Genomic DNA, 22376 nt, shown 5'->3' on the forward strand with positions numbered 1-22376 from the left:
ACTTGATGGTATTCTATTAACATAAACAAATTGGTTGCTTGCTTAGGAGAAGCTCAGCTATTCCTGATGCAGAAAGCTCTAGGAGGAGACTGTAGGTCTGGTGGGAAGGCTGCTAGCCAGATCCTACATGAACACAGTTTTGATCTTTTTATGTCTCTCTCTCTTTTTTTTTTATAGAGCCTCTAAATGCTAGCTGATGAATATCTCCAAAGAATAATTTAGAAATTAGAGTTTTATGAAGGGCCAAGACAATGCTGGCCAAGTATGCAGGGCTGAACCCAGGGTAATATTTAGAACATCTAGAGGAGTGGATAGACTCCATGTCCCAAGGCAATCTTCCAAAAATATTCTTTCTCACAACTGGATTTTTTCATGATGTTTGGACAAGGGAGAGCACATGATTACAATCTAGGTAAGGAATCTAGAGGGCAAAGTGTCTGTGTAGCCAATTAGGTGCTGATTTGGAGGATGAGGAGATACTCCGTTTATTCAGATTAGGGAATTTGCCTGAGATGTGTGTCTTTGTGGAGGAGAGCGACACAGGAGTGTCCCCATGTCCCCACGCAGCCTCATCTCGAGTCCTGCACATTCTCCTTTATCACCTTGCAAAGGTGCTGGTGGTGTGGAGGGGGAGGAGTCTCCTTTCTGGCAGATTCCAGAAGCGGTGGGAGGTCTGGGAAGACTCAGGGCTGGGGACCTCGCCTGCCACAGCTGGGTCTAATCCTCCCAGGTTCATCCAGGAAGGCAACCTCCGTAACTTCCTCGTGGGTTTGCTTCCCCCTGTTGTCATACCTGCTGTGGTCTCTGCCTCACCACATGGGCCTGTCTCCTTGCAGGAAAAGAAATGACATGGGGGAGAAATAAGCCATTTTTCTTTAAGATTTGATATTTAAGAACTGTGTACTGAAAGTAAAGATCATTACTTGGGAGAGACCCAACCAATCCCAGACAGGGCAGGCTAGGAGAAGCCTGGAGAACATTCCCTGAGGCTAATGGGATTCAGATCAGCCTGGGAGAGTTCTGTTCTCAGGGCTTTATCTTGGATTTTTATCTGGCCAGTGAGATCTGAAGTCTCCTTTGCAGGACTGGGGGGCAGAGGGCGGGGCCAGCCCTGTCAATCAAACAGATGGGGTAAAGATTCGTACTCATCCCTCTGGTCAAGGCTGCAAGTCCAAATTTCTAGTGTACCTGAAGTTGCTCTGCCCCCAAATGCTGAACCAAGGCAATTTGTACAGAATGAGTCGTCTGCCACTCTGAGATCTGTTGTTTCCAACGCAGACTCTGAGGTCTGTCATCTTCCTATGAAAATGAGCCCTCCCACCTGCCCCAGCTCCAGCCATTCTCTCTCAGCATAGTGACCCTCCCTCTTGTTAGTCTCCCTCTTGTATCTTTCTAACTCTAAGGGGAGTGCTGGGCTCTGGGGAAGCACTTGATGGCCATCTCCCCACCATCCTGAGCTCAACATCCAGGGTAAAGAGGACTCCCTTCCAGATGAGGAATACATTCTAGGATGTGAGTGGAATTGACAGGGCATCCCTGGGTTTAGCACTGAGCAGGAGCTCCGTGGCATTGAGAGGGTTTGGAATTTGAGTGAGTTCCACTTATGGGTCTACTTATGGGTTCTACCTCTTCTGGGTTCTACCACTTATGGGTCCACTCTCTGGCCTTCTGGGTTACTAAATTTTACTTTCCTTGTTCCTCTAATACCCTTCCCAAGGGCCTCTCTGCCACGTTTCCCTGTTGTTTGTTGGGAAAAAGAGGGATGGTGTTTCTCTAGGGAACTTTGGAAGGTGGGACTTGGCTCACGGAGGTGAAAGCTAGAACTTCCTTCCACAGTGGACGTTGGGAACCACAGACTTCACTTCCCCAGGCTCTGTTGGCTCTGTTACCCGTTCTCTCTACACCTCCCTCCCCCCAAACTCTCCCTACCTCTCAAGAGGAGGATGATTACTCACAAAGACAAGCCAGGCACAGAAATAGCCAACCTATTTGTGGCTTAAATGCAAGCAGTTTTATTTTTACAGAGAGTTGCTGTATTTTCTCTAAGTAGAAATCATTATCTACCACAAATGAAACCCCAGCTCCATCTGCAGTGGTTCCTGCTTTTGTTAGAGGTGCCAATTAGTCACAAAACAATTGGCACCTCCTACCACCCACTCAGTCTGAGGGGGACAGAGCGCCCTCTCTTCCAGGCTCCCCCTGACCAGCCCCTGCCCCACTCTGCCCTCACCTGGGCACCCCCTGGCCTCTCCACCATCCTGGTGGCCTGGTCCCTGTTCACCCAGAGACTGTCACCAACTTACAAATTGGGCAACTTGTTCTCTCTGTCAGCATGGACAGACTTCTGTTCTGTGAGGAGCTGGAAAAAGCCAACTGATGAGGCCCTGTGTTCTGTTGACTTAAATCATGACGTTGGAGTCTTCCTTCCAGTTGGTCACTCTGCTCAGGGTTTCACAGCCCCCGTAGGGACAGGGCGAAACGTTCATAAAATCTGGACAGTCCCTGAGCTTCTGAGAAGCAGCAAATGTGGAGCAGAGGAACAGAGTGGGTCCTTCTGCCCATCCCCATTCTCCTTCACTCCTCTCTTCCTTCGGGGCGTCTCTTCCTTCCCTACTGTGACTTTGTGCCCTTCTCAGCAGCCCGGTACTTCTCTCCGAACTACCTCTGCTTGCGCCTGTCTGATCCCCTTCTCACCGAGTGCTCCTTCTTTTCTGCCTTGTGGTTTGTTTTAGGCAGTCCCGGGTCTCTTTCCAGTTTCTGATGATCCTCTGGGAGACGTAAAGTCCTTCAGGAGGCTGCCCCTCTCCTCCCTTGGAACGTCAAAACCAGGTAATGCGAGTGCACTGGGACTCCCCGGGGCCGAGCTGCTCAGCACCTGCATGCCCGTGGGTGCCCCGAACCTCACCTGTGTTGCCCGTGGCTTGGAGGTCCTCAGGGAAAGCTCCTGCTCTCCCTTTTCTTCTTCTTCCCCCCCGGGGGGACAGAGCCACAGGTCGGGCTTCCCACAGGAGCCGTAGGGCTCACTTCAGTCCTGTTGCTTATGGAAACAGTCAGAGGAAAGCCTCATGCATGGACTCCCAAGTCTGCTTTCCCACAGAATCTGAAATCGCCTTCTTGTCCTGTTTCGATCTAATTGGTCCCCCGGGTCCATCACTACTTTGACACAGTAACCATGACCGGATGCTTTTGACAAGGAAGAAATACGGCCACAAGTGGAGGGTGGGTCTTCGTGCCAGGGCTGGGCGAGTCAAACCATTCAGAACTTTCCGGCTGGGACTTTAGGCCTTTACACTGGGGCTGTTGGAGAGGGGACAGGGGTCGGGTGGGAAGGGTAACATGACGGCAGGGGTGAGAAAGCATGTCACAGGAACAGCTGCTGGAGGGGTGAGTGTCCGAACCAGGCGGAGAAGCGGTCTGGGCACCCATCTCCTGGGTGCGCTCTCTCCCCCGCTTCATGCTCGCGCACTAACATGGGCCGTGACCCTGAACATGGGCTGTAGGGACGGAACGGGTACTCAACTACCGAACGGCGTGTCCCTCACTGTGCAGGTCGACATCGACACCTACATCTCATTTCCTCATTGCAACTTTTGGTGGTAATAGGATTGGCCCCATTTTACAGGCGAGAAAACAGAGTCTTACAAAGCTTTGCAGAGACAAGTCGACTGGTTCCAGGCTGTCAGGGAGGGGAGTGGTTCTGTCTGCTACCCACGAGGCTTTTCCCCTTCCGTAGACCATTTCTCGGGGTCACCTCTCTCCTGAGCCCTGGCTGGCCCCGACGGCTCCTGGGGTCAACCACCCCGCATTCTCACCAGCTCGTTCCCACTCTGGATCAGCGTGAAGATTTTCACTTGAGCGTTTCACTGAATGATGCCATTTGAAGCATGGCTTCTGCTGATAAGCGTGGGACCATCTGCTTGGCACATCTCAAATATTTTCAGCAGTGGGAGAGTAGCTCTGATTTCTTCAGAGAAGGAGGCTGCAGCCGTCCTCGGAGATGTGGGGACCCTCGGAGACCCTGCAGGCTGGCGGGGCAGCGGGGCCCCAGGATGCGAAGGGGTGCCGTCCCTGCTGCCGCCTCTGACCCTCCCCGAGCAAATGGAGCTAGTGAGTCTGCACCCCAGGTTTTAATTGTTCAGCTGCCCTTGGCAACCAGAGTAAGATTTTCCCTCTTCAAAAACCTATTGCCCGGGCAACCCTTTCTGTGCCCGCTGTTTTTACGGTGTGTTAGAGATTCGCTGTGTGTTGGCCAAAACCTCTGTATCTTCCTTCCTGTCTTTGTTTTGGAAAATTCGCTTCTTTGCCGGGTGAACTGTCCTCCGACGCTGTTTTTCAACTTCGGGGTTGAAACTTCTGTGTTCGCTTTTTCTCTTTGACTCGTGATGGGGGTTAAGAACCTGAGGATCGATTCATGAGTCTGATGTGGACGTGGGGGTGTTCAAGACTGTTTAATTTGTTGCTACAAGTGATAAAAGAGTTGGGGTCTGAAAGGGGTGTTACTATATTTGATTCCTCTGGGGAAATCTCTGGACTAGGAGCAGTTGGGCATGGCCAGAGGCAAGCTGGATTGATTTTTTCTTTTTTTTTTTTTTTTGCCTTTCCTTAGTGGGTACCAGAATTAGTCCTAGCTTCTGTCGCTTATAAGCTCGGACATGCAGCCCATGGGTGGCAAGGCTCAACCGAAAGAAATCTCCTGCTCCATCTTCTCTTTGATGTCCTTTGGCAATTATTTCCGGGACAGGGGTGGGGGTCGTTTGGGGAAACAACGTATAAGATGTTGTTCAATTCCTTTGTAAGCAGCAACGAGAAGGTGGTAACAAGGCTCCCTTTAGAGCAAGGTTTCCCAGCCTTGCACCATGACATTCCGGCCAAATCATTCTTTGTTGTGGGGAGCTGTTCTGTGCATGGTGGGGTGCTCAGCAGCATCCCTGGCCTCAACCACTAGATGCTGAGAGACCCCTCCTCTCAGTTGTAACAACCCAAATCTCCAGGCACGCCAAATGACTTCTAGGGGACAGGATCAGCCCCTTGCATCCCCCTGCCCTGAGGCCAGTGTTGTAAGTTGATCCTGCTGTACACTTGGAGAGGGAGCAGAAAGTTTTTGCTTCTCCGTGCAGATGGCTCAAGTGGTAGGAAGCTGGACGCGAGGCTTTTAATACCAGGACAGATGTCCCTGCCCTACACATTGCCATCAGATCCCTTACCTGCCATGGAAATTCCATCTCACAAATAGGTTTCTGTTTGTCCAGGTTACTGCACACACACAGAAGGAGGAATTTGCCCTTTCCTCTGGACCTGCACACCTGGGAGGTCCAGCCTAGGGTCAGGCCTCTCTTTTTGGTTGCGGAGGAACAAAAAAAGGCTTCAGACCCACTATGGAGCCCTAGTTTTGTTGGTTTTTCTCTTTCCTTTTCCTCCCCTCCTTCCTTCCTTCCTTCCTTCCCTCCTCCCCCTCTTTCCTTCCTTCCCTCCCTCCCCTCTTTCTTTCTTTCTTTCTTTCTTTCTTTCTTTCTTTTTCTTTTTCTTTTTCTTTTTCTTCTTCTTCTTCTTCTTCTTCTTCTTCTTCTTCTTCTTCTTCTTCTTCTTCTTCTTCCTTCCTTCCTTCCTTCCTTCCTTCCTTCCTTCCTCCCTTCCTCCCTTCCTCCCTTCCTCCCTTCCTCCCTTCCTCCCTTCCTCCCTTCCTCCCTTCCTCCCTTCCTTCCTCCCTTCCTTCCTTCCTTCTTCTAAGAGTGATGTGGCAGGCTGGGAATCCAGGACCATAGGAGGACTGTGGCCATTGAATGGGAATGTGGAAGAGCATGTTTGCTTCTTAGATCTCTAGAGAAAACGTCAGGAAGCAAAATGTATAGCATTTAAAATTCTCTGCCTTATGCCCTGATAAAGCTGAAGAAACCCCACAACTCTCAGCCTTCTTTGAGTCTCCTTGCTTGTCCATCAGCTCCACTGTCCATCTATTCCTCTCCCTTTCGTGGAGAGGCAAATGCAGGTAGCAATTTCAAGGAGACCTGCCAGGACACGGGCTCTGCAAAGCCCACATCCTTATATGTCTATGGAAACCACCACACTTGTTTTCCCTGCTTGCTGATTCATTATCTCCATTTGGCATTTCCACGAGACTCATATTGGCAACGTGCTTTTCAATACCTAGGTTTCCTTATACGCCAGCCTTCCAGAAATACATTAACATGCCAGTTATGTGAAGCAACTGAGGGTCAAGGGGCCAGACTGCTTTGCTTAGCACTCACACCTAGTGGTCACTTTGAAAATGTGGCTTTGAGGCAAAGTAGCCTTAGGCAGAGGCAGAATAGACGGGCATCTCTGCAGTGTGATTTGAACAACATCAAATCTCTCTTCTCAAACATCTCTTTTGCGTTCAGATGCCAAATTGCCAGTAATTCTTTTGATTTTTGCGAGAGGTAGGTGGGTGCTCAGTATACCCTCTACCACCATCAGCCTGGCTCACCGTGGTGTGTGTGAGATGTTGAGCTGTAAGCACGGGAGGCGGGGGGCAGCCCAGCCAGGGTGAGGGCCTCTGCAGGGGATGGTGGGGGGACCAGGGTCAGAGCTTCTGCTGGGTGAGGAGCGGGTCCCAGGGCAGAGGCCAGTGGTGGCGGTGGCCTGACAGCGTCAGGGAAAATCGGGGCAGGGGTGGGGGATGGGCAGTGGCCGAGATGGGAGGTGATTTACCAACTGTGGATGGATCAAATAAGTAAATATGTCGAGGATAATGGGGGTCAAGTTTCTCACCATCAGAGAAGGGAGTTAGAAATGTGGAGAGAAAGAAACAAAACTGTACTCAGTGGTGTTGGATTGAAATCAGGGATGCTGGTGGGAACCCATTGCATACACACACACACACACACACACACAGTTGACCCTTGAACAACACGGGTTTGAACTGCTTGGATTCACTTACATGCGGGTTTTTTTTCCCGATAAATACAGTACAGCACTGTAAATGTATTTTCTCTTCCCTATGATTTTCTTAATAATATTTTCTTTTCTCCAGCTTATTTCATTATAAGAATACAGCATATAAGGGGCGCCTGGGTGGCTCAGTCTGTTGAGTGTCAGACTCTTGACTTTGGCTCAGGTCATGATCTCAGGATCATGAGATGGAGCCCCGAGTTGGGCTCTGCGCTCAGTGGGGAGTCTGCTTGAGGTTTTTTCCTCTCTCTCTGCCCCTTCTCCCTGCTCTCTCTCTCTCAAATGAATAAATAAACTTAAATAAAATACCACATATAATACATATTAACATACAAAAGGGATTGGTGCAGGGAACATATAAGAGGAGTAAAGCCTGGTAAAATACCTAGTTTTTTGGCTTAGAAGACTAGGAATACCAGAGCAAGCATGGAACAGCCGGGAAGGTCTGATTTCTGTTTTGGGTTGGCTGGGGCTGGTGTGCTTTTGTGAGCCGCCCAACTGGAGACATCCAGGACTAGGGGTTACAGGGTCTGATATTCTGGGGAGCTGTCAAGTTAGAGCTAGAGATTTTGGTGTCACCAGAGTGTGGTAATATTGAATGAGGGGTTGGACAAGGCCACTCAGGGGGAGTCTGTAGAGTAGGAAGGGCAGAGGGTCAGCAAGGGACCCCAGCAGCCCAAGAGCTCTGTAGGAAGAGATCCAGGAGAGGTGATGGAGAAGAAGCTGCAGGCAGCCAGGAGGAGAGCCAGAGGGAAGAAAGCGTGTCTAGGCAATGGTGTCATCATGAAGCCCACAGCAGAGACATGGAGTAAGAGTCCATAACCTTCTGTGTGTGTGCTGGGGGGTAGGGTGAGGGCGAAATCACCTCCCTTTTGGAAGACTCATCTAAAAGCTCAATGCTGACTAGTGGATGCAGCTCATTCTTATTACTTGTCCTCATGAAAGGACATAACCTGAAGTTCCCTTCTGACTTCAATTATCACTACCTAAAATGGTGAAGTATGGTGCCCTTCATCAATAGAAGTGTTTTTTTTTTTTTTTAAGATTTTATTTATTTATTTGAGAGAGAGAGAATGAGAGACAGAGAGCATGAGAGGGAGGAGGGTCAGAGGGAGAAGCAGACTCCCTGCCGAGCAGGGAGCCCGACGCGGGACTCGATCCTGGGACTCCAGGATCATGACCTGAGCCGAAGGCAGTCGCTTAACCAACTGAGCCACCCAGGCGCCCAATAGAAGTGTTTTTTGATGGTGGTGATGACTCTGGGTCATGCCCCTTCACAGAAGAAACAGGGATCAGAAGAAACTGAAAGCAACTCATTCCTGTTTTGTTGTTGTTATGAGTTTGGCATTGGGTAGAAGGCACCTTAATAAATAAAAGTCCATCCTCTAATAAATAATATTCATCTTTTAATAAGCAGTTATTGTCCTCCAATGACAATACATAATCCTGCCTTTTATTAAATAACGTTTAATAAAAGTCCATCCTTTGAGGCTTTTAATAAAGACCATTACTGACAATCAAGTTGATGGTGGCAATGGTTTCTGATGACATTAAGGCCGTTATTAAATGTCCCAAAAGTTTTACTGACCAAGTGTATGGGTAATGAACTTCCCACGTCCATGACCCATTGACACAGAACTGGCGTGGGGAGTAGAAACAGTGCTCTCGTGGACCTGGGCAATGTAGGCCCTGGTTCTGGCCTTGCTGTTAACTCAAGATGTGATCTTGGGCTGCTTGTGGCTGAGAAATACCTGATTCCTCCAAGCTCCAAATGTCTATGACCAACACAGAGCAGACAGACTAGTAGCAGTAAGGAGGTGGTGTGAAGAAGAAAAATAATTCATCAAAGAAGAAAGACAAGTGAATGTTAACCAGGAAAGAACATCCAAACTCATTAGCAATCAGACTACTAAATTGGCAAATTAAAAAAAAAATGGAGATGTTGTGTTGGGGGGTAGAAAGTATATGCATGTGTATGCTGTGGGGAAAAAAAGCGTTCATATACTGTAGATGTCCCTGTAATCGGTCCAGGTGTTTTTTGGAAGACAATTTGTTAATATGCTTTAAAATCTTCAAAAATATTTATACCCTTTCATCCAGCAATTCCACTTTTAGAAATATGTCCTAGGGAAATAATTAAAGATGGGCACAAAATTTATATCCAAGGAAGTTCATTAGAGTGCTTTGTTTTTAGAAATAATGATGAAAAATAAGAAGCAACGGGTATGTCCAGGGTTAGAGGATTGTTAAAACTAAATTATGGTTCGTCCAAATAGTGACTAGGAAAATCTCTTTAGAGACCATGCTGACAGAGAAAATGTTTACAATATGGTATTGAGTATGAGTAGAAAAAAAAAAGTAGCCTACCAAAACAGATTAAAAAAGCAATTTCAATTTTATTTATTTATTAAAGATTTTATTTATTTATTTGAGAGAGAGAATGAGATAGAGCATGAGAGGGGGGAGGGTCAGAGGGAGAAGCAGACTCCCTGCCGAGCAGGGAGCCCGATGCGGGACTCGATCCCGGGACTCCAGGATCATGACCTGAGCCGAAGGCAGTCGCTTAACCAACTGAGCCACCCAGGCGCCCAGCAATTTCAATTTTAAAAAGGAGCATGTGTGAGGCGTAGGAACAAGACGAAAAGAAAATATCCTCAAACGTGAAAGCAGGTTAATTTTGATTAGTGGTTTTACTTGTGATTTTTTTTTTTCCCCACTAAATGTTCCAAATCTTCTTCAATGAACACATACTGTTTTATAATTAGAGAAAAAGGCAATAACATTTAGAAATACCCCCATTTGGGGCTGGGATGAGACAGTATAAAATGAGCGTGTGGGGGTACGTGTCTCGTGGTGGATGAGCCCTGTCTCCCCCGAGGCAGTTCAACGCACGCCTGTGGCTACTTCCCCCCCAGTGGGGTTTGGATGCAGAGAGCACACCGCCCCCCGTCCTACTCTGGCAAACTCACAATCAGAAAGTCATCAAGTCTTTGGGGGAAAAAAATCCCCTATAACATTAGGGAATCTGATGCCTTCAATTCCTCCAGTAGGAAGACTGGAGGCAGACTAGAACAGGCTATAAAAGGTGAAGTCTTAAAAATAGGGTTCGGCCCCAGGGCAGAGTAGGAGGTGGGGAGTCAGCCTCAGGAGCTCCCAGCCACAGGGCTCCCTCCACCTGGTTGTGAGAGGGGCTCTCACCATGTCTCCACTGTGGGCTTCCATTTACGGGTCTGTAAAATGAGGGGGGTTGGTCAGACCCGTGGTTTCGGACTTCTTTTTTAAGTGGGAGACCGGCTCAGGGTTCAGTTAGGATCGGGATCTGGGCTCCTGCCCTGGCCGGCTCTGGGGCTCTGGGATCAGGATCCACGGGAGCTTTCAGCCCCGATGTCCTGCAGGGTCCCGGGAGCACCCTGGGGTGGGGCCCTGGGGAGGTGTGACACAGCGACTCTGAACTTGGCCTGCTTACTAACCCTTCCTTTTTCCCTTATAAAAACGGGGGCAATAACACCTTCCTTATCATTTCTGGAGCTGATTGAAGGATCCAAAGTTAACTTGAAGGGAAGATGCCTTGGACGGTTATGTCCGCCCCAGGGGCCTTTTCCTGCTCTGATGTATTGCTTTTTCCATCGGAGTTCTTCAGTGAGAAGGAAGAGAGGGTAGGAAGGTGCTTCTATGAGGCTGCCAGTGGTTCATGCCAAATCCGGGTGCTATCCCCCACTCAACTCTCCGGCTGTTCTGACCCAGATCTTAGGCGGTGTTGGGGTATGAACCACATCAGGGCACAGAGGGCTGTAGGGACGAGCTCTCCTTCCTCCCCAGATGGTTACCACCAGGTAACAGGCAGCACTGCAGATATGATGTCTTTCTAAAGATGAGCTGTATTAAAAAAAAAAAAAAGATTTGCATGTCTGGTCAGAGTGCATAGCACTAGACCTGCGCTGATATGGAGACAAGTTACCCTCAGTGTTAATCGTGATTGCTTCCCGGCGTCCTCAGGGCTTTCTGAGAACTCAGCTGTGTGCTATTCTGAGCTAGGTGTTCTGCAGACCAGCAGCAGATACCCTCCCTCTCTCCTCCTCCTGCCCAGCCTCCCATGTCCTAGCCAGCCACCGACAGGGGGGATAACGGACAGAATGACCAAGGAGCCCTGGGGAAGGGGGTGGGCAGTGAGCGTGTTGGACCAGCTTCGTCCAAGGCACTTTGTGCCCCCTGCTATTTCCCTGGAGGGGCTGAAATTCAGTTTGGTAAGACTGGGAATGCGATTTTTAGCAATGCGTCATTTAAATAAAACCCTACTCTAACAAAACAACGTGGAGAGTAACCATTAGTTTTTTTTTTTTTTTCTTAAGATTTTATTTATTTATTTGAGGGGCGCCTGGGTGGCTCAGTCGTTAAGCGTCTGCCTTCGGCTCAGGTCATGATCCCGGGGTCCTGGGATCGAGCCCCACATCGGGCTCCCTGCTTGGCGGGAAGCCTGCTTCTCCCTCTCCCACTCCCCCTGCTTCTGTTCCCTCTCTCACTGTGTCTCCCTCTGTCAAATAAATAAATAAAATCTTTTTAAAGATTTTATTTATTTATTTGAGAGAGAGCACAAGCAGGGAGAGGAGCAAAGGGAGAGGGAGAAGCAGACTCTCTGCTGAGCCGGGTGCCCAGGGAGACTCAATCTCAGGACCCCAAGATCATGACCTGGGCTGAAGTCAGACACTTAACCGACTGTGCCACCCGGACACCCTGAGTTATCATTAGTTTTTAATAAGAATTAATTTTTATGGGATCTTTATTTGCTTTCCAATCACATCCTGATCAAAATCTGCCTTGGCATTTTTGTGACAGAACTTTCTACTAACTGGCACGTCCTGGGCTGGAGGTGGTTGTTTTCTCTCTTGGACCACTGTGATGGGCTTTATTTCTTGGAATAATTCAATAAGTACTCACTGGATGCCTACGATGTGCCAAGTGCTAGAGATTCAGACATGAATAAGATAAAGCCCTGTTTTCCACGAGTTTGCAGGTTGGTAGGGGAGATGCAATTTTAACTCTGCTACAAGGAGGAATGTCGTGGAGAGAGAACACCAGAGTGGGCGAAGGGAGCATTGGATGGTTGGTGCAGGGAACAGGGAGGCCAGGAGGCGAGGAGATACTTCCCGAGGGTCCAGGCCAGAGTCATGGGAACGGAAGAGGGGCATGCTGTGGGTTGCTCCTGCATTTGAAATTCACAATCAGGCAAATGCACAGGGGTAAATAATGTTCTAAAGATCTCGCATGTGTCTATTACCTTTTGTTTAATGAAGTTCTGCTTACTGGAGAACACAGTAAGGGGAGCAGGGCACGCATAGACACGCACACCCGGATCTTGCCCTGATGTGCCCTCCCCATGCTTCATGCGGCAAACCAAGCTCTCTGTTCCCCGGCTGTCTGAGCCGCCACCCTCCTGTCCCGCTCTCAGCCGCCGGCAGTTCATTGACGCAGCCCCAGCAGGTGGAACGCTGGGTCCCCTGACCCCCCCTTTCTCCTGTCCCCTCACAGTCACGGAGGCCTGACTGCTCTTCTCAGAACTGGAATCCATCCCCTCCTTTGGCCATTATCCTCGTTATTATTTCTCAGCAGGACTTCTCAGCAGCCCCCTGCTGGCTTCTTTGCTCGATCCAGCATCTCCCTCCATCCAGCCTGTAGACCAGGACCAGGGTAACCTTTCTAAAACACAGCTCAGGGCATATCCCAACCCTGCGCCGAAACCTCTCATGCCCCCCCCACCCCCAGTGCAAATGGCAGAGGTTTTCCAACCATGACCCCTGGCCCACCTGCATCAGAATCCCCTGGGCTGTGAAATTACAGATTCCAGAGCCCCATTCCTAGGCTTTCTGAAACGGTGGGGTCTCGGAATTTGCATTTTTTCATAAGCAATCCCAGGTAATTTTTAAGCACCAAGCTGGATAAGCACAGTCTATAGAAGAAGCGTAATATTTAGAGAAGCATCATAACCTGGCCGTCATGCTTCAGCCCAGCTGTCCGCCCAGGGTCCGCCCACCTTTTTGAACCTCATCCCCAACATCTTGTGCCCTCCTCCCTCCATGTGTCAGTCCGTCTGTTCCTTTTTCTTATAATGCCTTTCTTCCCTCCCTCGGCTAATAAACTCCTACTGACCCTTCAAGGCCCAGCCTTGTAGAGCCTTCCTTGAAAGCCTGAGACATTGCTTCCTACCGCGTGCTTGCCTGGCACGCGGTCAAAGACCCCTTCCTTCCATTTCCTGTATTGCATTAGGTTTAGTCCTGTCTGTCTCCCCTACAAAACTGTGCAGAGGACCGTGTCTTATTTATTTCTTCATCCTTAACACTTGGGACGGTGACTGACATCTAAACGTCTGTTGAAAAATGGACAGAGGGTGATCTCGCTCCAGAAAGTGAATTTGGTTACTTTGGTTTGACTTTAAAAGAAAACACAGTTTGATCTCATGTGTTGAAACACCTTTCCTAACTGGCTTTTATGAGGAGTACATGATAGTTCTCTTGCACGTAACGAGTAGCTGAACGATGCTGTGGTCTGTGAGATGTCCAAGGATGCAAGTCTGAGTCAGAAAGATGTTCTTGCCAGCTTTCTTAAACATTCTGATCAGAATTCAATTAGAAACTAGGAAGTTCTGATTTGACATATCTAGTCTTTAATTTAGGTTTGTTATGAAAAGGTGAGAGCATTTGACTTCCTTGTACAAGGTATTTTCGTTTTGTGATGGTTCTCGACCTGGCTGTCCAATATGGTAACCACCAGCCACGTGGGGCTACGGAGTCTGTGAAATATGGCCACAAAACACACATGGGAGTTTAAAGACTCACTGTGGGAAAAAGAACGTAAAATATCTCATTAATATTTTTTATATTGATTACGTGTTGAAATAATATTTTGAACACACTGGGTCAGATAAAATAGTTATCAAAATTCATTTCGCCTGTTGCTTTTTAGTTTTTTGTATGTAGCTACTAGAAAAATTTAAGACATGTGGCTTGCATTATCTTTCTACTGGCTAGTGCCGATTGAGACCCTTCTTACCCTCTACTTCTTTGTACTCCAGACTATTCTGTTTCCTCTCTTCTGCCTCTAAAACACCACCCCCAACAACAAAATACCCAGCTCTGAAGCACCTACCATCCAACTATGTTACCTACGACCCTCCTCACTGTGACTATTTATACACCCCTGGGATGCGTTCCCATATTCCTTGAGGATTTTAGCACCTAGTTCACAGTTTTTTTTTTTTTCTAACTGTATTCCACTATTCCCCAGTCATTTCAATGTTCATGTAGATAAGTCTTCCGAAGCCTGGCTCCAGGTCCTGATCTCACCTCAAATGACCTTGTCCTCCACCCTCCCTCAGCCGTTCTTTCCCATGGTCATACAGTGATAGCCCCAAATCTGCACTGCCACAATCTTGGTTGCAAGCAACCCTTTCTCCAGCCCCACCTCCTTTTTTCTGGTTCCCTACCTTCAGTACTTGGACTTCCTCAGTCGTCTGATAACACCAGGCTCTATCAGATGGCTCCTGTGTCCTGTTCACTGTCATCTCTCTCACGACCTCACCTTTCTCCTAACCCCATTGAATTCTGTAGTCCATCATGGCACCCATTCCCTTCCATGTGGTCTGATCCCATTGGCGCCTCTTGTCCACTGTTGCACCAGCCTGGGAAAACCCCGGGCCTGGCTAAATCCAACTCCCTCCTTCACCGTGCTCACACCTGGACAGCCGAACTGTAGCTGGAGAAAAACATGTGTCATGCTGAATTTTTAAATTCATGGGGGTTTAAAGACCCACTGGTGGGCTCTGATGTTTGCCCCAAAACTCGCTCTTTGTGTATTTCCCTGGTCCTTTCCCTCGTTCACTTGATTATTTCACATGCTACCCACATGAGGAGAACCCTCTGCCTCTCTTGACTCTTAGCTGATGATTTGGCTTCTTACTTTCTGAAAAAGGAGAAACTGTGCATTCAGAAGAGAACTTCTTCCAACTTCTAACACTCCTGCTGTCAGCCTACCTGCCTAACTGCATTTTTAACCACACACTCTGCCTTCCCTTCTGCTCTGATGAATAAAGTATGCTATCAGCAAAAGCCAGCAACTCCACCAAGCTCTAGAACCCTAAGTCATGAATCATCAACTGTTTCTTCTCTCCTGGAAAATTCTTATTAGCTTATCAACTCTCCCAAAACCCCTGCAGCCCTCTCCAGTTACTGCTCCATTTCTGCTTGAATTTACATTAAATTTCCTCAAGAGGGTTGTCTATACTCACCGTCTCTACATGGAATCCATGTTGGTTAATCAGACTTTCATTTTCTCCACTCTGCCTAAACAGCTCTCATCAAGGTCAACAATAACTCTACTCTAATGGTCCATTTCCAATTCTCATCTAATTTGAACTTGGAGTAGAAGTTAGCACAGTTGATCATACCTTTGTGAAACACTTCTGCTTCCTGGACATCACTCTCCCTTGGTTGTCTCTTACCTCTCTGCCAGATCCTTCTTAGTTTCTTTTGCTTCTTTCTCTTCATCTCCCCACGACCTGTAAACTTTGAAATGCCCCAAGGATTGGTCTTTGGACCTCTTTTCCTTTATAATTGCCTATATTTCATAGATAATCTCATTTAGCCTCATGATTTTAAATCCCACCTGGTTGTGTATAATACCTGCATTTATATGCCCAGCCTGTACCTGTCTCCCTAGCTCCTGACACTCCTAGACATTCCAATTTGCATAGGCTTTTCTTTTTTTAAGATTTATTTATTTATTATTTGAGAGAGAGAGAGAGAGTTGGGGAGGGGCAGAAGGAGAGGGAGAGAGAGAATCTCTAGCAGACTCCCCACTGAGAGTGCAGCCTGACCCAGGACTCGATCCCACGACCCCAAGACCATGGCCTGAGCCAAAATCAAGAGTCAGACACTTAACCAACTGAGCCAACCAGGCACTCCAAGTGTAGGCTTTGCAAACTCAATATACTTCTCCTAACCCACTCCAACTGAACATTGTCTATTCAGTAAATGGCTGAAAAACTCATTCTCTCTCTCTACAATAACACATCTCACCCACCAACAAACCAAATGGCCTCCAGAATCCAACCATGTCTTGCTGCCTCCATAACCACATCCTAGTTCATGCATGGTCCGTGTTTTTTCTGTGTTGCACTTATTAGGACTTGACATCTTTTTATTTGTGGTTGTTGTTTGGTTATTGACTGCCTTCCCACTTGAGCAGAGACTCCAAGAGGTTGATGCTTGATCTATTTCCTTCACTGCCGTGTCCCAACACCTAGAATAGTGCCTGGCAGGAAGTTGGCTCTGAATAAATATTTGATGGGTGAGTGTGGGGAATGCGACTGTTTTACCTACAGACTTCTAACAAAGGCTGGTCTCTACAGCAGATCTTCGGTCAGCCATGCCACAGTATTCTGAATTCTGGTCCTGGTGTTGGGCTCCCGAAGGTATTGGGGTCTATTTCTTCTGTTTAATTATGAAATGGAAGGAGAACTTGCCCCAGTGAAAATAACTGCCAGTACCTCATCAGAGCAGCTGAGGGAAGTGTTAGTCAGGAGATGGGCATCAGGACAGCGGAGGCAGAGGTCCCCTGGGCTCCTGGCGCACACCACTGGAGAGGTAACTATCCTTCTCAGCAGGCCGCCTGCGAGTCTGGGTGTCACGCACAGCTGTACTGAGCCCCACAAGCAGAGTTGTGCCAATGCTGGGCTTCTGCTGACTCAATCCTGAAAACATCTAATATCATCGAGACGTGCAACCTTGATAAAATATTGCATCTCTGCACTGTTCTGCTTCAGGGAAGCTTGTGAGGAAAAGGCAGATATCTATTAATTTAAAATATTGGTTTGATCAACTTCCTACAGGTTAATTATTTTGCACACGGAGGGACCCTGGTCTACAAGGTCAAAATTCAAAAACAAAGAATAGTATTTTACTGCCACCATCAAAATGACAATAACAACAACGACTTGACAAAGTCAAGGACAAGTTAAAGTTGGCACCAGGGGGAGGATCTCTGCCGCTGCCTACCTCGTCCTTTCTCCAGTGGGGAAAGTGGCATCTGTGTATTTGTTACATAACAGGAAGAGAGCGGAGACTGCGCATATATTTATTTTGCAATTCATAGACATGTGATAGAAAGTTTCTGCGAATCTTTGCTTTGCAGTCTCAAATATTCAGTGTTTCTATTGGTTTCCAGTTAGTGCTTTGTTGACTGTCTGTCAGTAGTGTTTTCCTGCATGGTCTGGCCTGTGCTTTGTGGCGATGTGACCACACCTCGTTAAGACCTCACCATCTGTCACTCAGAACGTTGGTTTCCCTGGCTCACCTAGTCTGGGGAGGTGCCCAGTTTTGTCACAGATATTGAGACCACATAAGACAAATGCCTTCTCATTGTTCACACTTGCAAAAATATTGGTACACAATTGAACATAATTTTGCTAGCTATTTCCCCTCATTTATCCATCCTATACGGCACTTCATTCATTAAAAAAAAAAAAATGACAACAATAACACTGACCAAACATATATTTTGTCTTGGCACCTGAATGCAATTAATCTGGTTCCTCAAAACGGGAGACAAAGGTGCAGAAGATGAATGATTTTCAAGATGCCATTCTGAAAGCTTGGGCCAGGCCAGACATGGACGCCAGGCACTCTGACCCTCCTGCTTCGCTGGATCCCTTTGGCACTGAGCCACAAACAAATAATAATACAGAATTAAGGGCTATTGCTGGACCGAAAAATCATGAAATCAGTTCTCTTTTCTGGTGAAATGTCTAATTTTGTCATTGTCAGAAAAAGAATTGTACAGTCAAACATATTTGTTAATAACATGAAGTTCGTGATCCATTGCTGAAATTTTCCCTTCTCCCCTAGTACAATTTTCATGCTGTCTTTTTTGTTTTTGTTTTACTTATTTATAGAAAATTACCTAAAGAGCCCCTGCCTGAGGCCTCCTCATGGATGAGTCGAACGTGACGTCATTCGTTGATGAGAGGTCCACGAACGCCTCCACCGCCAGGAATACCTCTGCCGGGGACCTGCGTCGGGAAATCCCAGTTGTGCACTGGGTAATTATGAGCATCTCCCCTCTGGGCTTTGTCGAAAATGGAATCCTCCTCTGGTTCCTCTGCTTCCGGATGAGAAGAAATCCCTTCACGGTCTACATCACCCACTTGTCTATTGCAGACATCTCGTTGCTCTTTTGTATTTTTATTCTGTCTGTTGACTATGCTTTAGATTATGAGCTCTCTTCCGGCTATTACTACACGATTGTCACATTATCAGTGACGTTTCTGTTCGGCTACAACACGGGCCTCTATCTGTTGACGGCCATTAGTGTGGAGAGGTGCCTGTCTGTCCTGTACCCCATCTGGTACCGATGTCATCGCCCCAAGCACCAGTCGGCGTTTGTCTGTGCCCTCCTGTGGGCGCTTTCGTGCTTGGTGACCACCATGGAGTACGTCATGTGCATTGACAGTGAAGGGCAGAGTCACTCTCGAAGTGACTGCAGGGCAGTGATCATCTTCATTGCCATTCTGAGCTTCCTGGTCTTCACTCCCCTCATGGTGGTGTCTAGCACCATCCTGGTGATTAAGATCCGAAAGAACACGTGGACGGCCCATTCCTCGAAGCTGTACATAGTCATCATGGTCACCATCATTATCTTCCTCATTTTCGCCATGCCCATGAGGCTCCTGTACTTGCTCTATTATGAGTATTGGTCAGCCTTTGGGAACTTGCACCATATTTCTCTTCTTTTCTCCACAATCAACAGCAGCGCCAACCCTTTTATCTACTTCTTCGTGGGCAGCAGTAGGAAGAAGCGGTTCAAGGAGTCCTTAAAAGTGGTTCTGACCAGGGCTTTCAAAGATGAAATGCAACCCAGGCACCAGGAAGACAATGGCAACACCACCACAATTGAGACCGTGGTCTGAGGATGGTGGCGGAAAACCGTGGACAAAAATGGTGGGGCACAGATAATTTGTACTTTGTGCTTGGAATACTGCTTAAGTATGTCCTAAATATGACACAGAAGGACACCGCATCCCATATGCATGAGATACTCATTAACGATAAGACCGTATCCTTGTACTGTATCTTCTGAAAAAGCCTAAAAATGTGTTGGACCTCTCTCATTTCTGTACCTATAAAAAAATCTTGGTTCCTCCTCAGCTCTTCCAGCAACATTTCCCATAAACTGTAGAAATTACTCTAGCAGGAAGGTGTGCAGGTGAGTACTGGAAAAGGTAACAAAAGCATTTGTTGGAACTTGAGAAGGTGGAGTCACGTAGCAGGAAGAACATGGGCTTTGGAGTCAGATCGACTCTGTCATTTGCTGCCTGGGGACCTCAGACAAGTGGTTTGACCTCTAAGAGCCTCTTGTCCTCACTTATAAAATGTTTAATAGTAATAGTCCATCCCTCCCAGCCTTGTGGTGAGGATGAAATGGGGAGATGCGGTATGCTGAGCACTTGGCACATTGTCAACCCTCAATAAACATTAGTCTTTCCTCCTTGAAGTGCAAGAAGAAAGACATACTTCTGTTTTGTAACTTGCGCATGTGTGCACGCATGCATGCACACACAGCTCTACCGTGTACAAATATTGTTATGTGTTTTCCAATGTTGAATGTACATCTATGAAGGTCTTTCTGCTTGAAGCATGAAAGCTTTTCATGGAACAACACCTCTGCTGGAAGCATCTGCAGATGTTACAACATCCAACCATCCATGTGTCAGAGCATTATTTCAGGTTGTGAAGAAAAACATTTGGCCACCAGTAGAGGAGTTTCTCATGGCTCTTCCTTCCCTCTGTCGGAATGCTTGGTGTAATGAAAGTCTGCTTGGAAATCCTTTGCTTGACATAAGTTTTCATGAATGGAACTTAATTCCCAAGTTTGTGAGGGTGACTGTGTTTTTGGAGTTTCCCCTCCTGCCCCCATGAAGTGATGGGTTATTTACAGCCACAAAGTTCTGCGCCTTGAACCCTTTTTCCTCATGAGCATTTCTTCGCGGTAGTCCTGGGAGGAGGCCACGCAGCAGGGGCTGATGAGAGTTTTGGTCACATCTTGGAGGGGACCCGGGCATTTTTCCCAAGAAAATCTGTGCCGGGCTTGGTCAATATCTTAGTGCTCTGCTGCTCGCCTGCCATGACTTGTGTCTGAGTCTTCAGACAGCATGTCCTGGGTCTTCCCTAGGAAACACATCATGGCCCATAGACCATATTACTATGTTTCGTTTCCTTCTGCCCCTTCTAGGTGCTCCACGAAAATGACAATGCTTTGTGTGGTCCTAGGGGAGTAAAATGTTCATGCCTATAAATGAACCCATTAGGATTTATCTTAACCGTTTGTCTCCAAAGGGCCAGAGACTTTTTAGAAGTAATGTCCATTTCTTCTCCATCCTGACTTTCGAAAAGAATGATCACCTGTGATCTGATCGGGGGGGGGGGGGCACTGATCAGGGTGGGGGGCAGCTTCATTGAGGGAGATGTGCAAGTCTCTCCCACCCAGCCGAGTTTGGAGGCAGGCGGCTCTTCAGTGGGTGATGATATCTGATTCAGAAACCAGGCAGCTTGCTTTCAGGAGCCCAGATGGGTGTGGAGTGCTGACATTTAGAATGATCTTGTTTTTGATGGAAAACAGAGCATCTTCCTTGGGAAAGAACAGAATATGGAGGTCAGAGCGGCCCTCTGTTTGCCACCATCCCCCTGGTGCTGCGCTGGCCTCTGAGGTAGGAAAAAGGGATCAGCCTCATCTCATTTCAAAGGGATCTTTGGTCTCAAGGAGGAACCTAAAGACTCCTGGGAAACAAGGACTTTTCACCCATGGAAAATACAGTGAACTCATGAGAAGCTCCACTGATTGCCTTCCTGCAGATAAAGTGGGGAAATTGAATGTGATCATAAATATAAAAATTCTTCTGGATTTTTAAAGAACAATGCCTTCCAAACAGGTAAGATTCAGAGTTTAGCAGTGTTGTAAGGACAAATTCCTTTCTCTTACCTAAACCCATTCCCCAAAGTGAACTATAAGGTTAAAACTAAAACAGGAAGAGTTAAGTAAATGCGCACATATGGAGGGGAGTCGACTAAATGATTTGTACCCCTTGTGCATGGAGACACTTTGCCCGAGTCATCATAGGCTAAGGGAGTGCCATTTCTGCGACTTCCCTGGGCCTAGGGAGAAGGTTGTTCAGATATAATGATTGTTCTTGATGAAGGGAACAGATATTCAAGGATGGTCTTCTCTGCCAGACTCCATGACGTGAACAAGGCCAGGATGAGCATGTGGAAACCCCCTATGGTCTAGAATAGTAGCAGAACGCACACGTGTACCTACAGCTCCACACTGCACACAAATCAACGATAGGGGAGTGTTCTAAACAAAGTTGTGTTGCAGTCAAGAGGAAGGCAAAATCCCATCTTTTGTAGTAAAAAAAAGGGACCGTGCCATGGAGGTGCCCTTTGCAGGTAGGAGAGGCCCAAGCAAGGGCACACACACTGCCACCAGGGAGAAGCAGGGCCAGTCACTGTCACTGCCACGGGCTGGCTGGAGAAGCGGACCTTAGAGACTCACGTGGTCCTGCTCACCACCCCACTCCTCTCTTTTGGATGCTCTGCCTTTGGTCTTCTGGCCTCACATTCTTCAAGATTCCTGGACTATAGCTCCCAGGCCTTCTCTCCACATCCTTTCTCACTGACATCCAGCCTTGCCATGGGTGGCGGCCCAATTTCATATCTCCACAAGTCATCCACTGGCCTCCTTGAGGTGGCCAGGTGACCAGGCAACCTCAGCTCCTCTCCTTTCTGGGCAACACTCTGAGCCTTACGGCAACTCACACCAATCTACTTCTGAAAACAAAAATCCCCCAGGGCTGCCTTCTGACCATGCTCTCCCGTCCTTCACATCATTCACTTCCTGACCCCCACTGACTTACCAGACTCAGCTGGGCTCCAATCCTGTGTACCCAACCACCTAAAAGACATTTGGACTTGATGCCTTGCAAACACCTCAAGTGCAACCTGTCCAGTTCCCCACCATTCCTCCTCTATTCCTTTCTCAGTGAATGACACCACTAGTTACCCTGTCACCCCAGCAATCCTATTCCCTTTGCACAGATTGCTCTTCTCTCTTTTTAATCTAGCAAACTCCATTTATCCATCTATATCCAGCTCATGGATCAGCCACTCAGGAGTGCCTTCCTGGACCCTGAGTACCTGGATGACAATTTCACAGTTTGCTTTCTTTTTCACAAGAATAGAAGCAACTAGAAGAAATCTTCCACATCTTACCAACATCATATCCATGGATCTAGCTGCATCTTTCTGCACATAGGCTTCTCCCTTTTTATTCTGAGGGAACTCACTGTGCCCTTGGCTAAGGTGAGCCTTCATACCTGGGCTAGGTACAATTTTGGTAGGTACAGT

General features: G+C 47.6%; 1 protein-coding gene across 2 annotated transcripts; it reads left to right on the forward strand.

The window, feature by feature from the left end:
• The first annotated feature begins 3892 nt into the window (after positions 1-3892).
• On the forward strand, positions 3893-19536 carry LOC118001913 (proto-oncogene Mas). 2 transcript variants are annotated; one of them, XM_034992099.1, is made up of 2 exons: positions 3893-4157; positions 17870-19536. In XM_034992099.1, the coding sequence occupies exon 2, from the start codon at positions 17906-17908 to the stop codon at positions 18881-18883; it is 978 nt and encodes a 325-aa protein (XP_034847990.1). In that variant the 5' UTR covers positions 3893-4157; positions 17870-17905; the 3' UTR covers positions 18884-19536. The 2 variants fall into 2 exon arrangements, with proteins under 2 accessions (XP_034847990.1, XP_034847988.1); XM_034992097.1 differs by having other exon boundaries at positions 3893-4107.
• Positions 19537-22376: the final 2840 nt, after the last annotated feature.

Source organism: Mirounga leonina, unplaced genomic scaffold (assembly GCF_011800145.1).
Source record: "Mirounga leonina isolate KUSES-001 unplaced genomic scaffold, KU_Mleo_1.0 Mir_55, whole genome shotgun sequence".
In the NCBI taxonomy this organism is placed as follows: domain Eukaryota; kingdom Metazoa; phylum Chordata; class Mammalia; order Carnivora; family Phocidae; genus Mirounga; species Mirounga leonina.

What these genes read in the sequence shown, in the direction of transcription:
- LOC118001913 (XM_034992099.1), top strand. Translation starts at nt 17,906, where the DNA reads ATGGATGAGTCGAACGTGACGTCATTCGTTGATGAGAGGTCCACGAAC.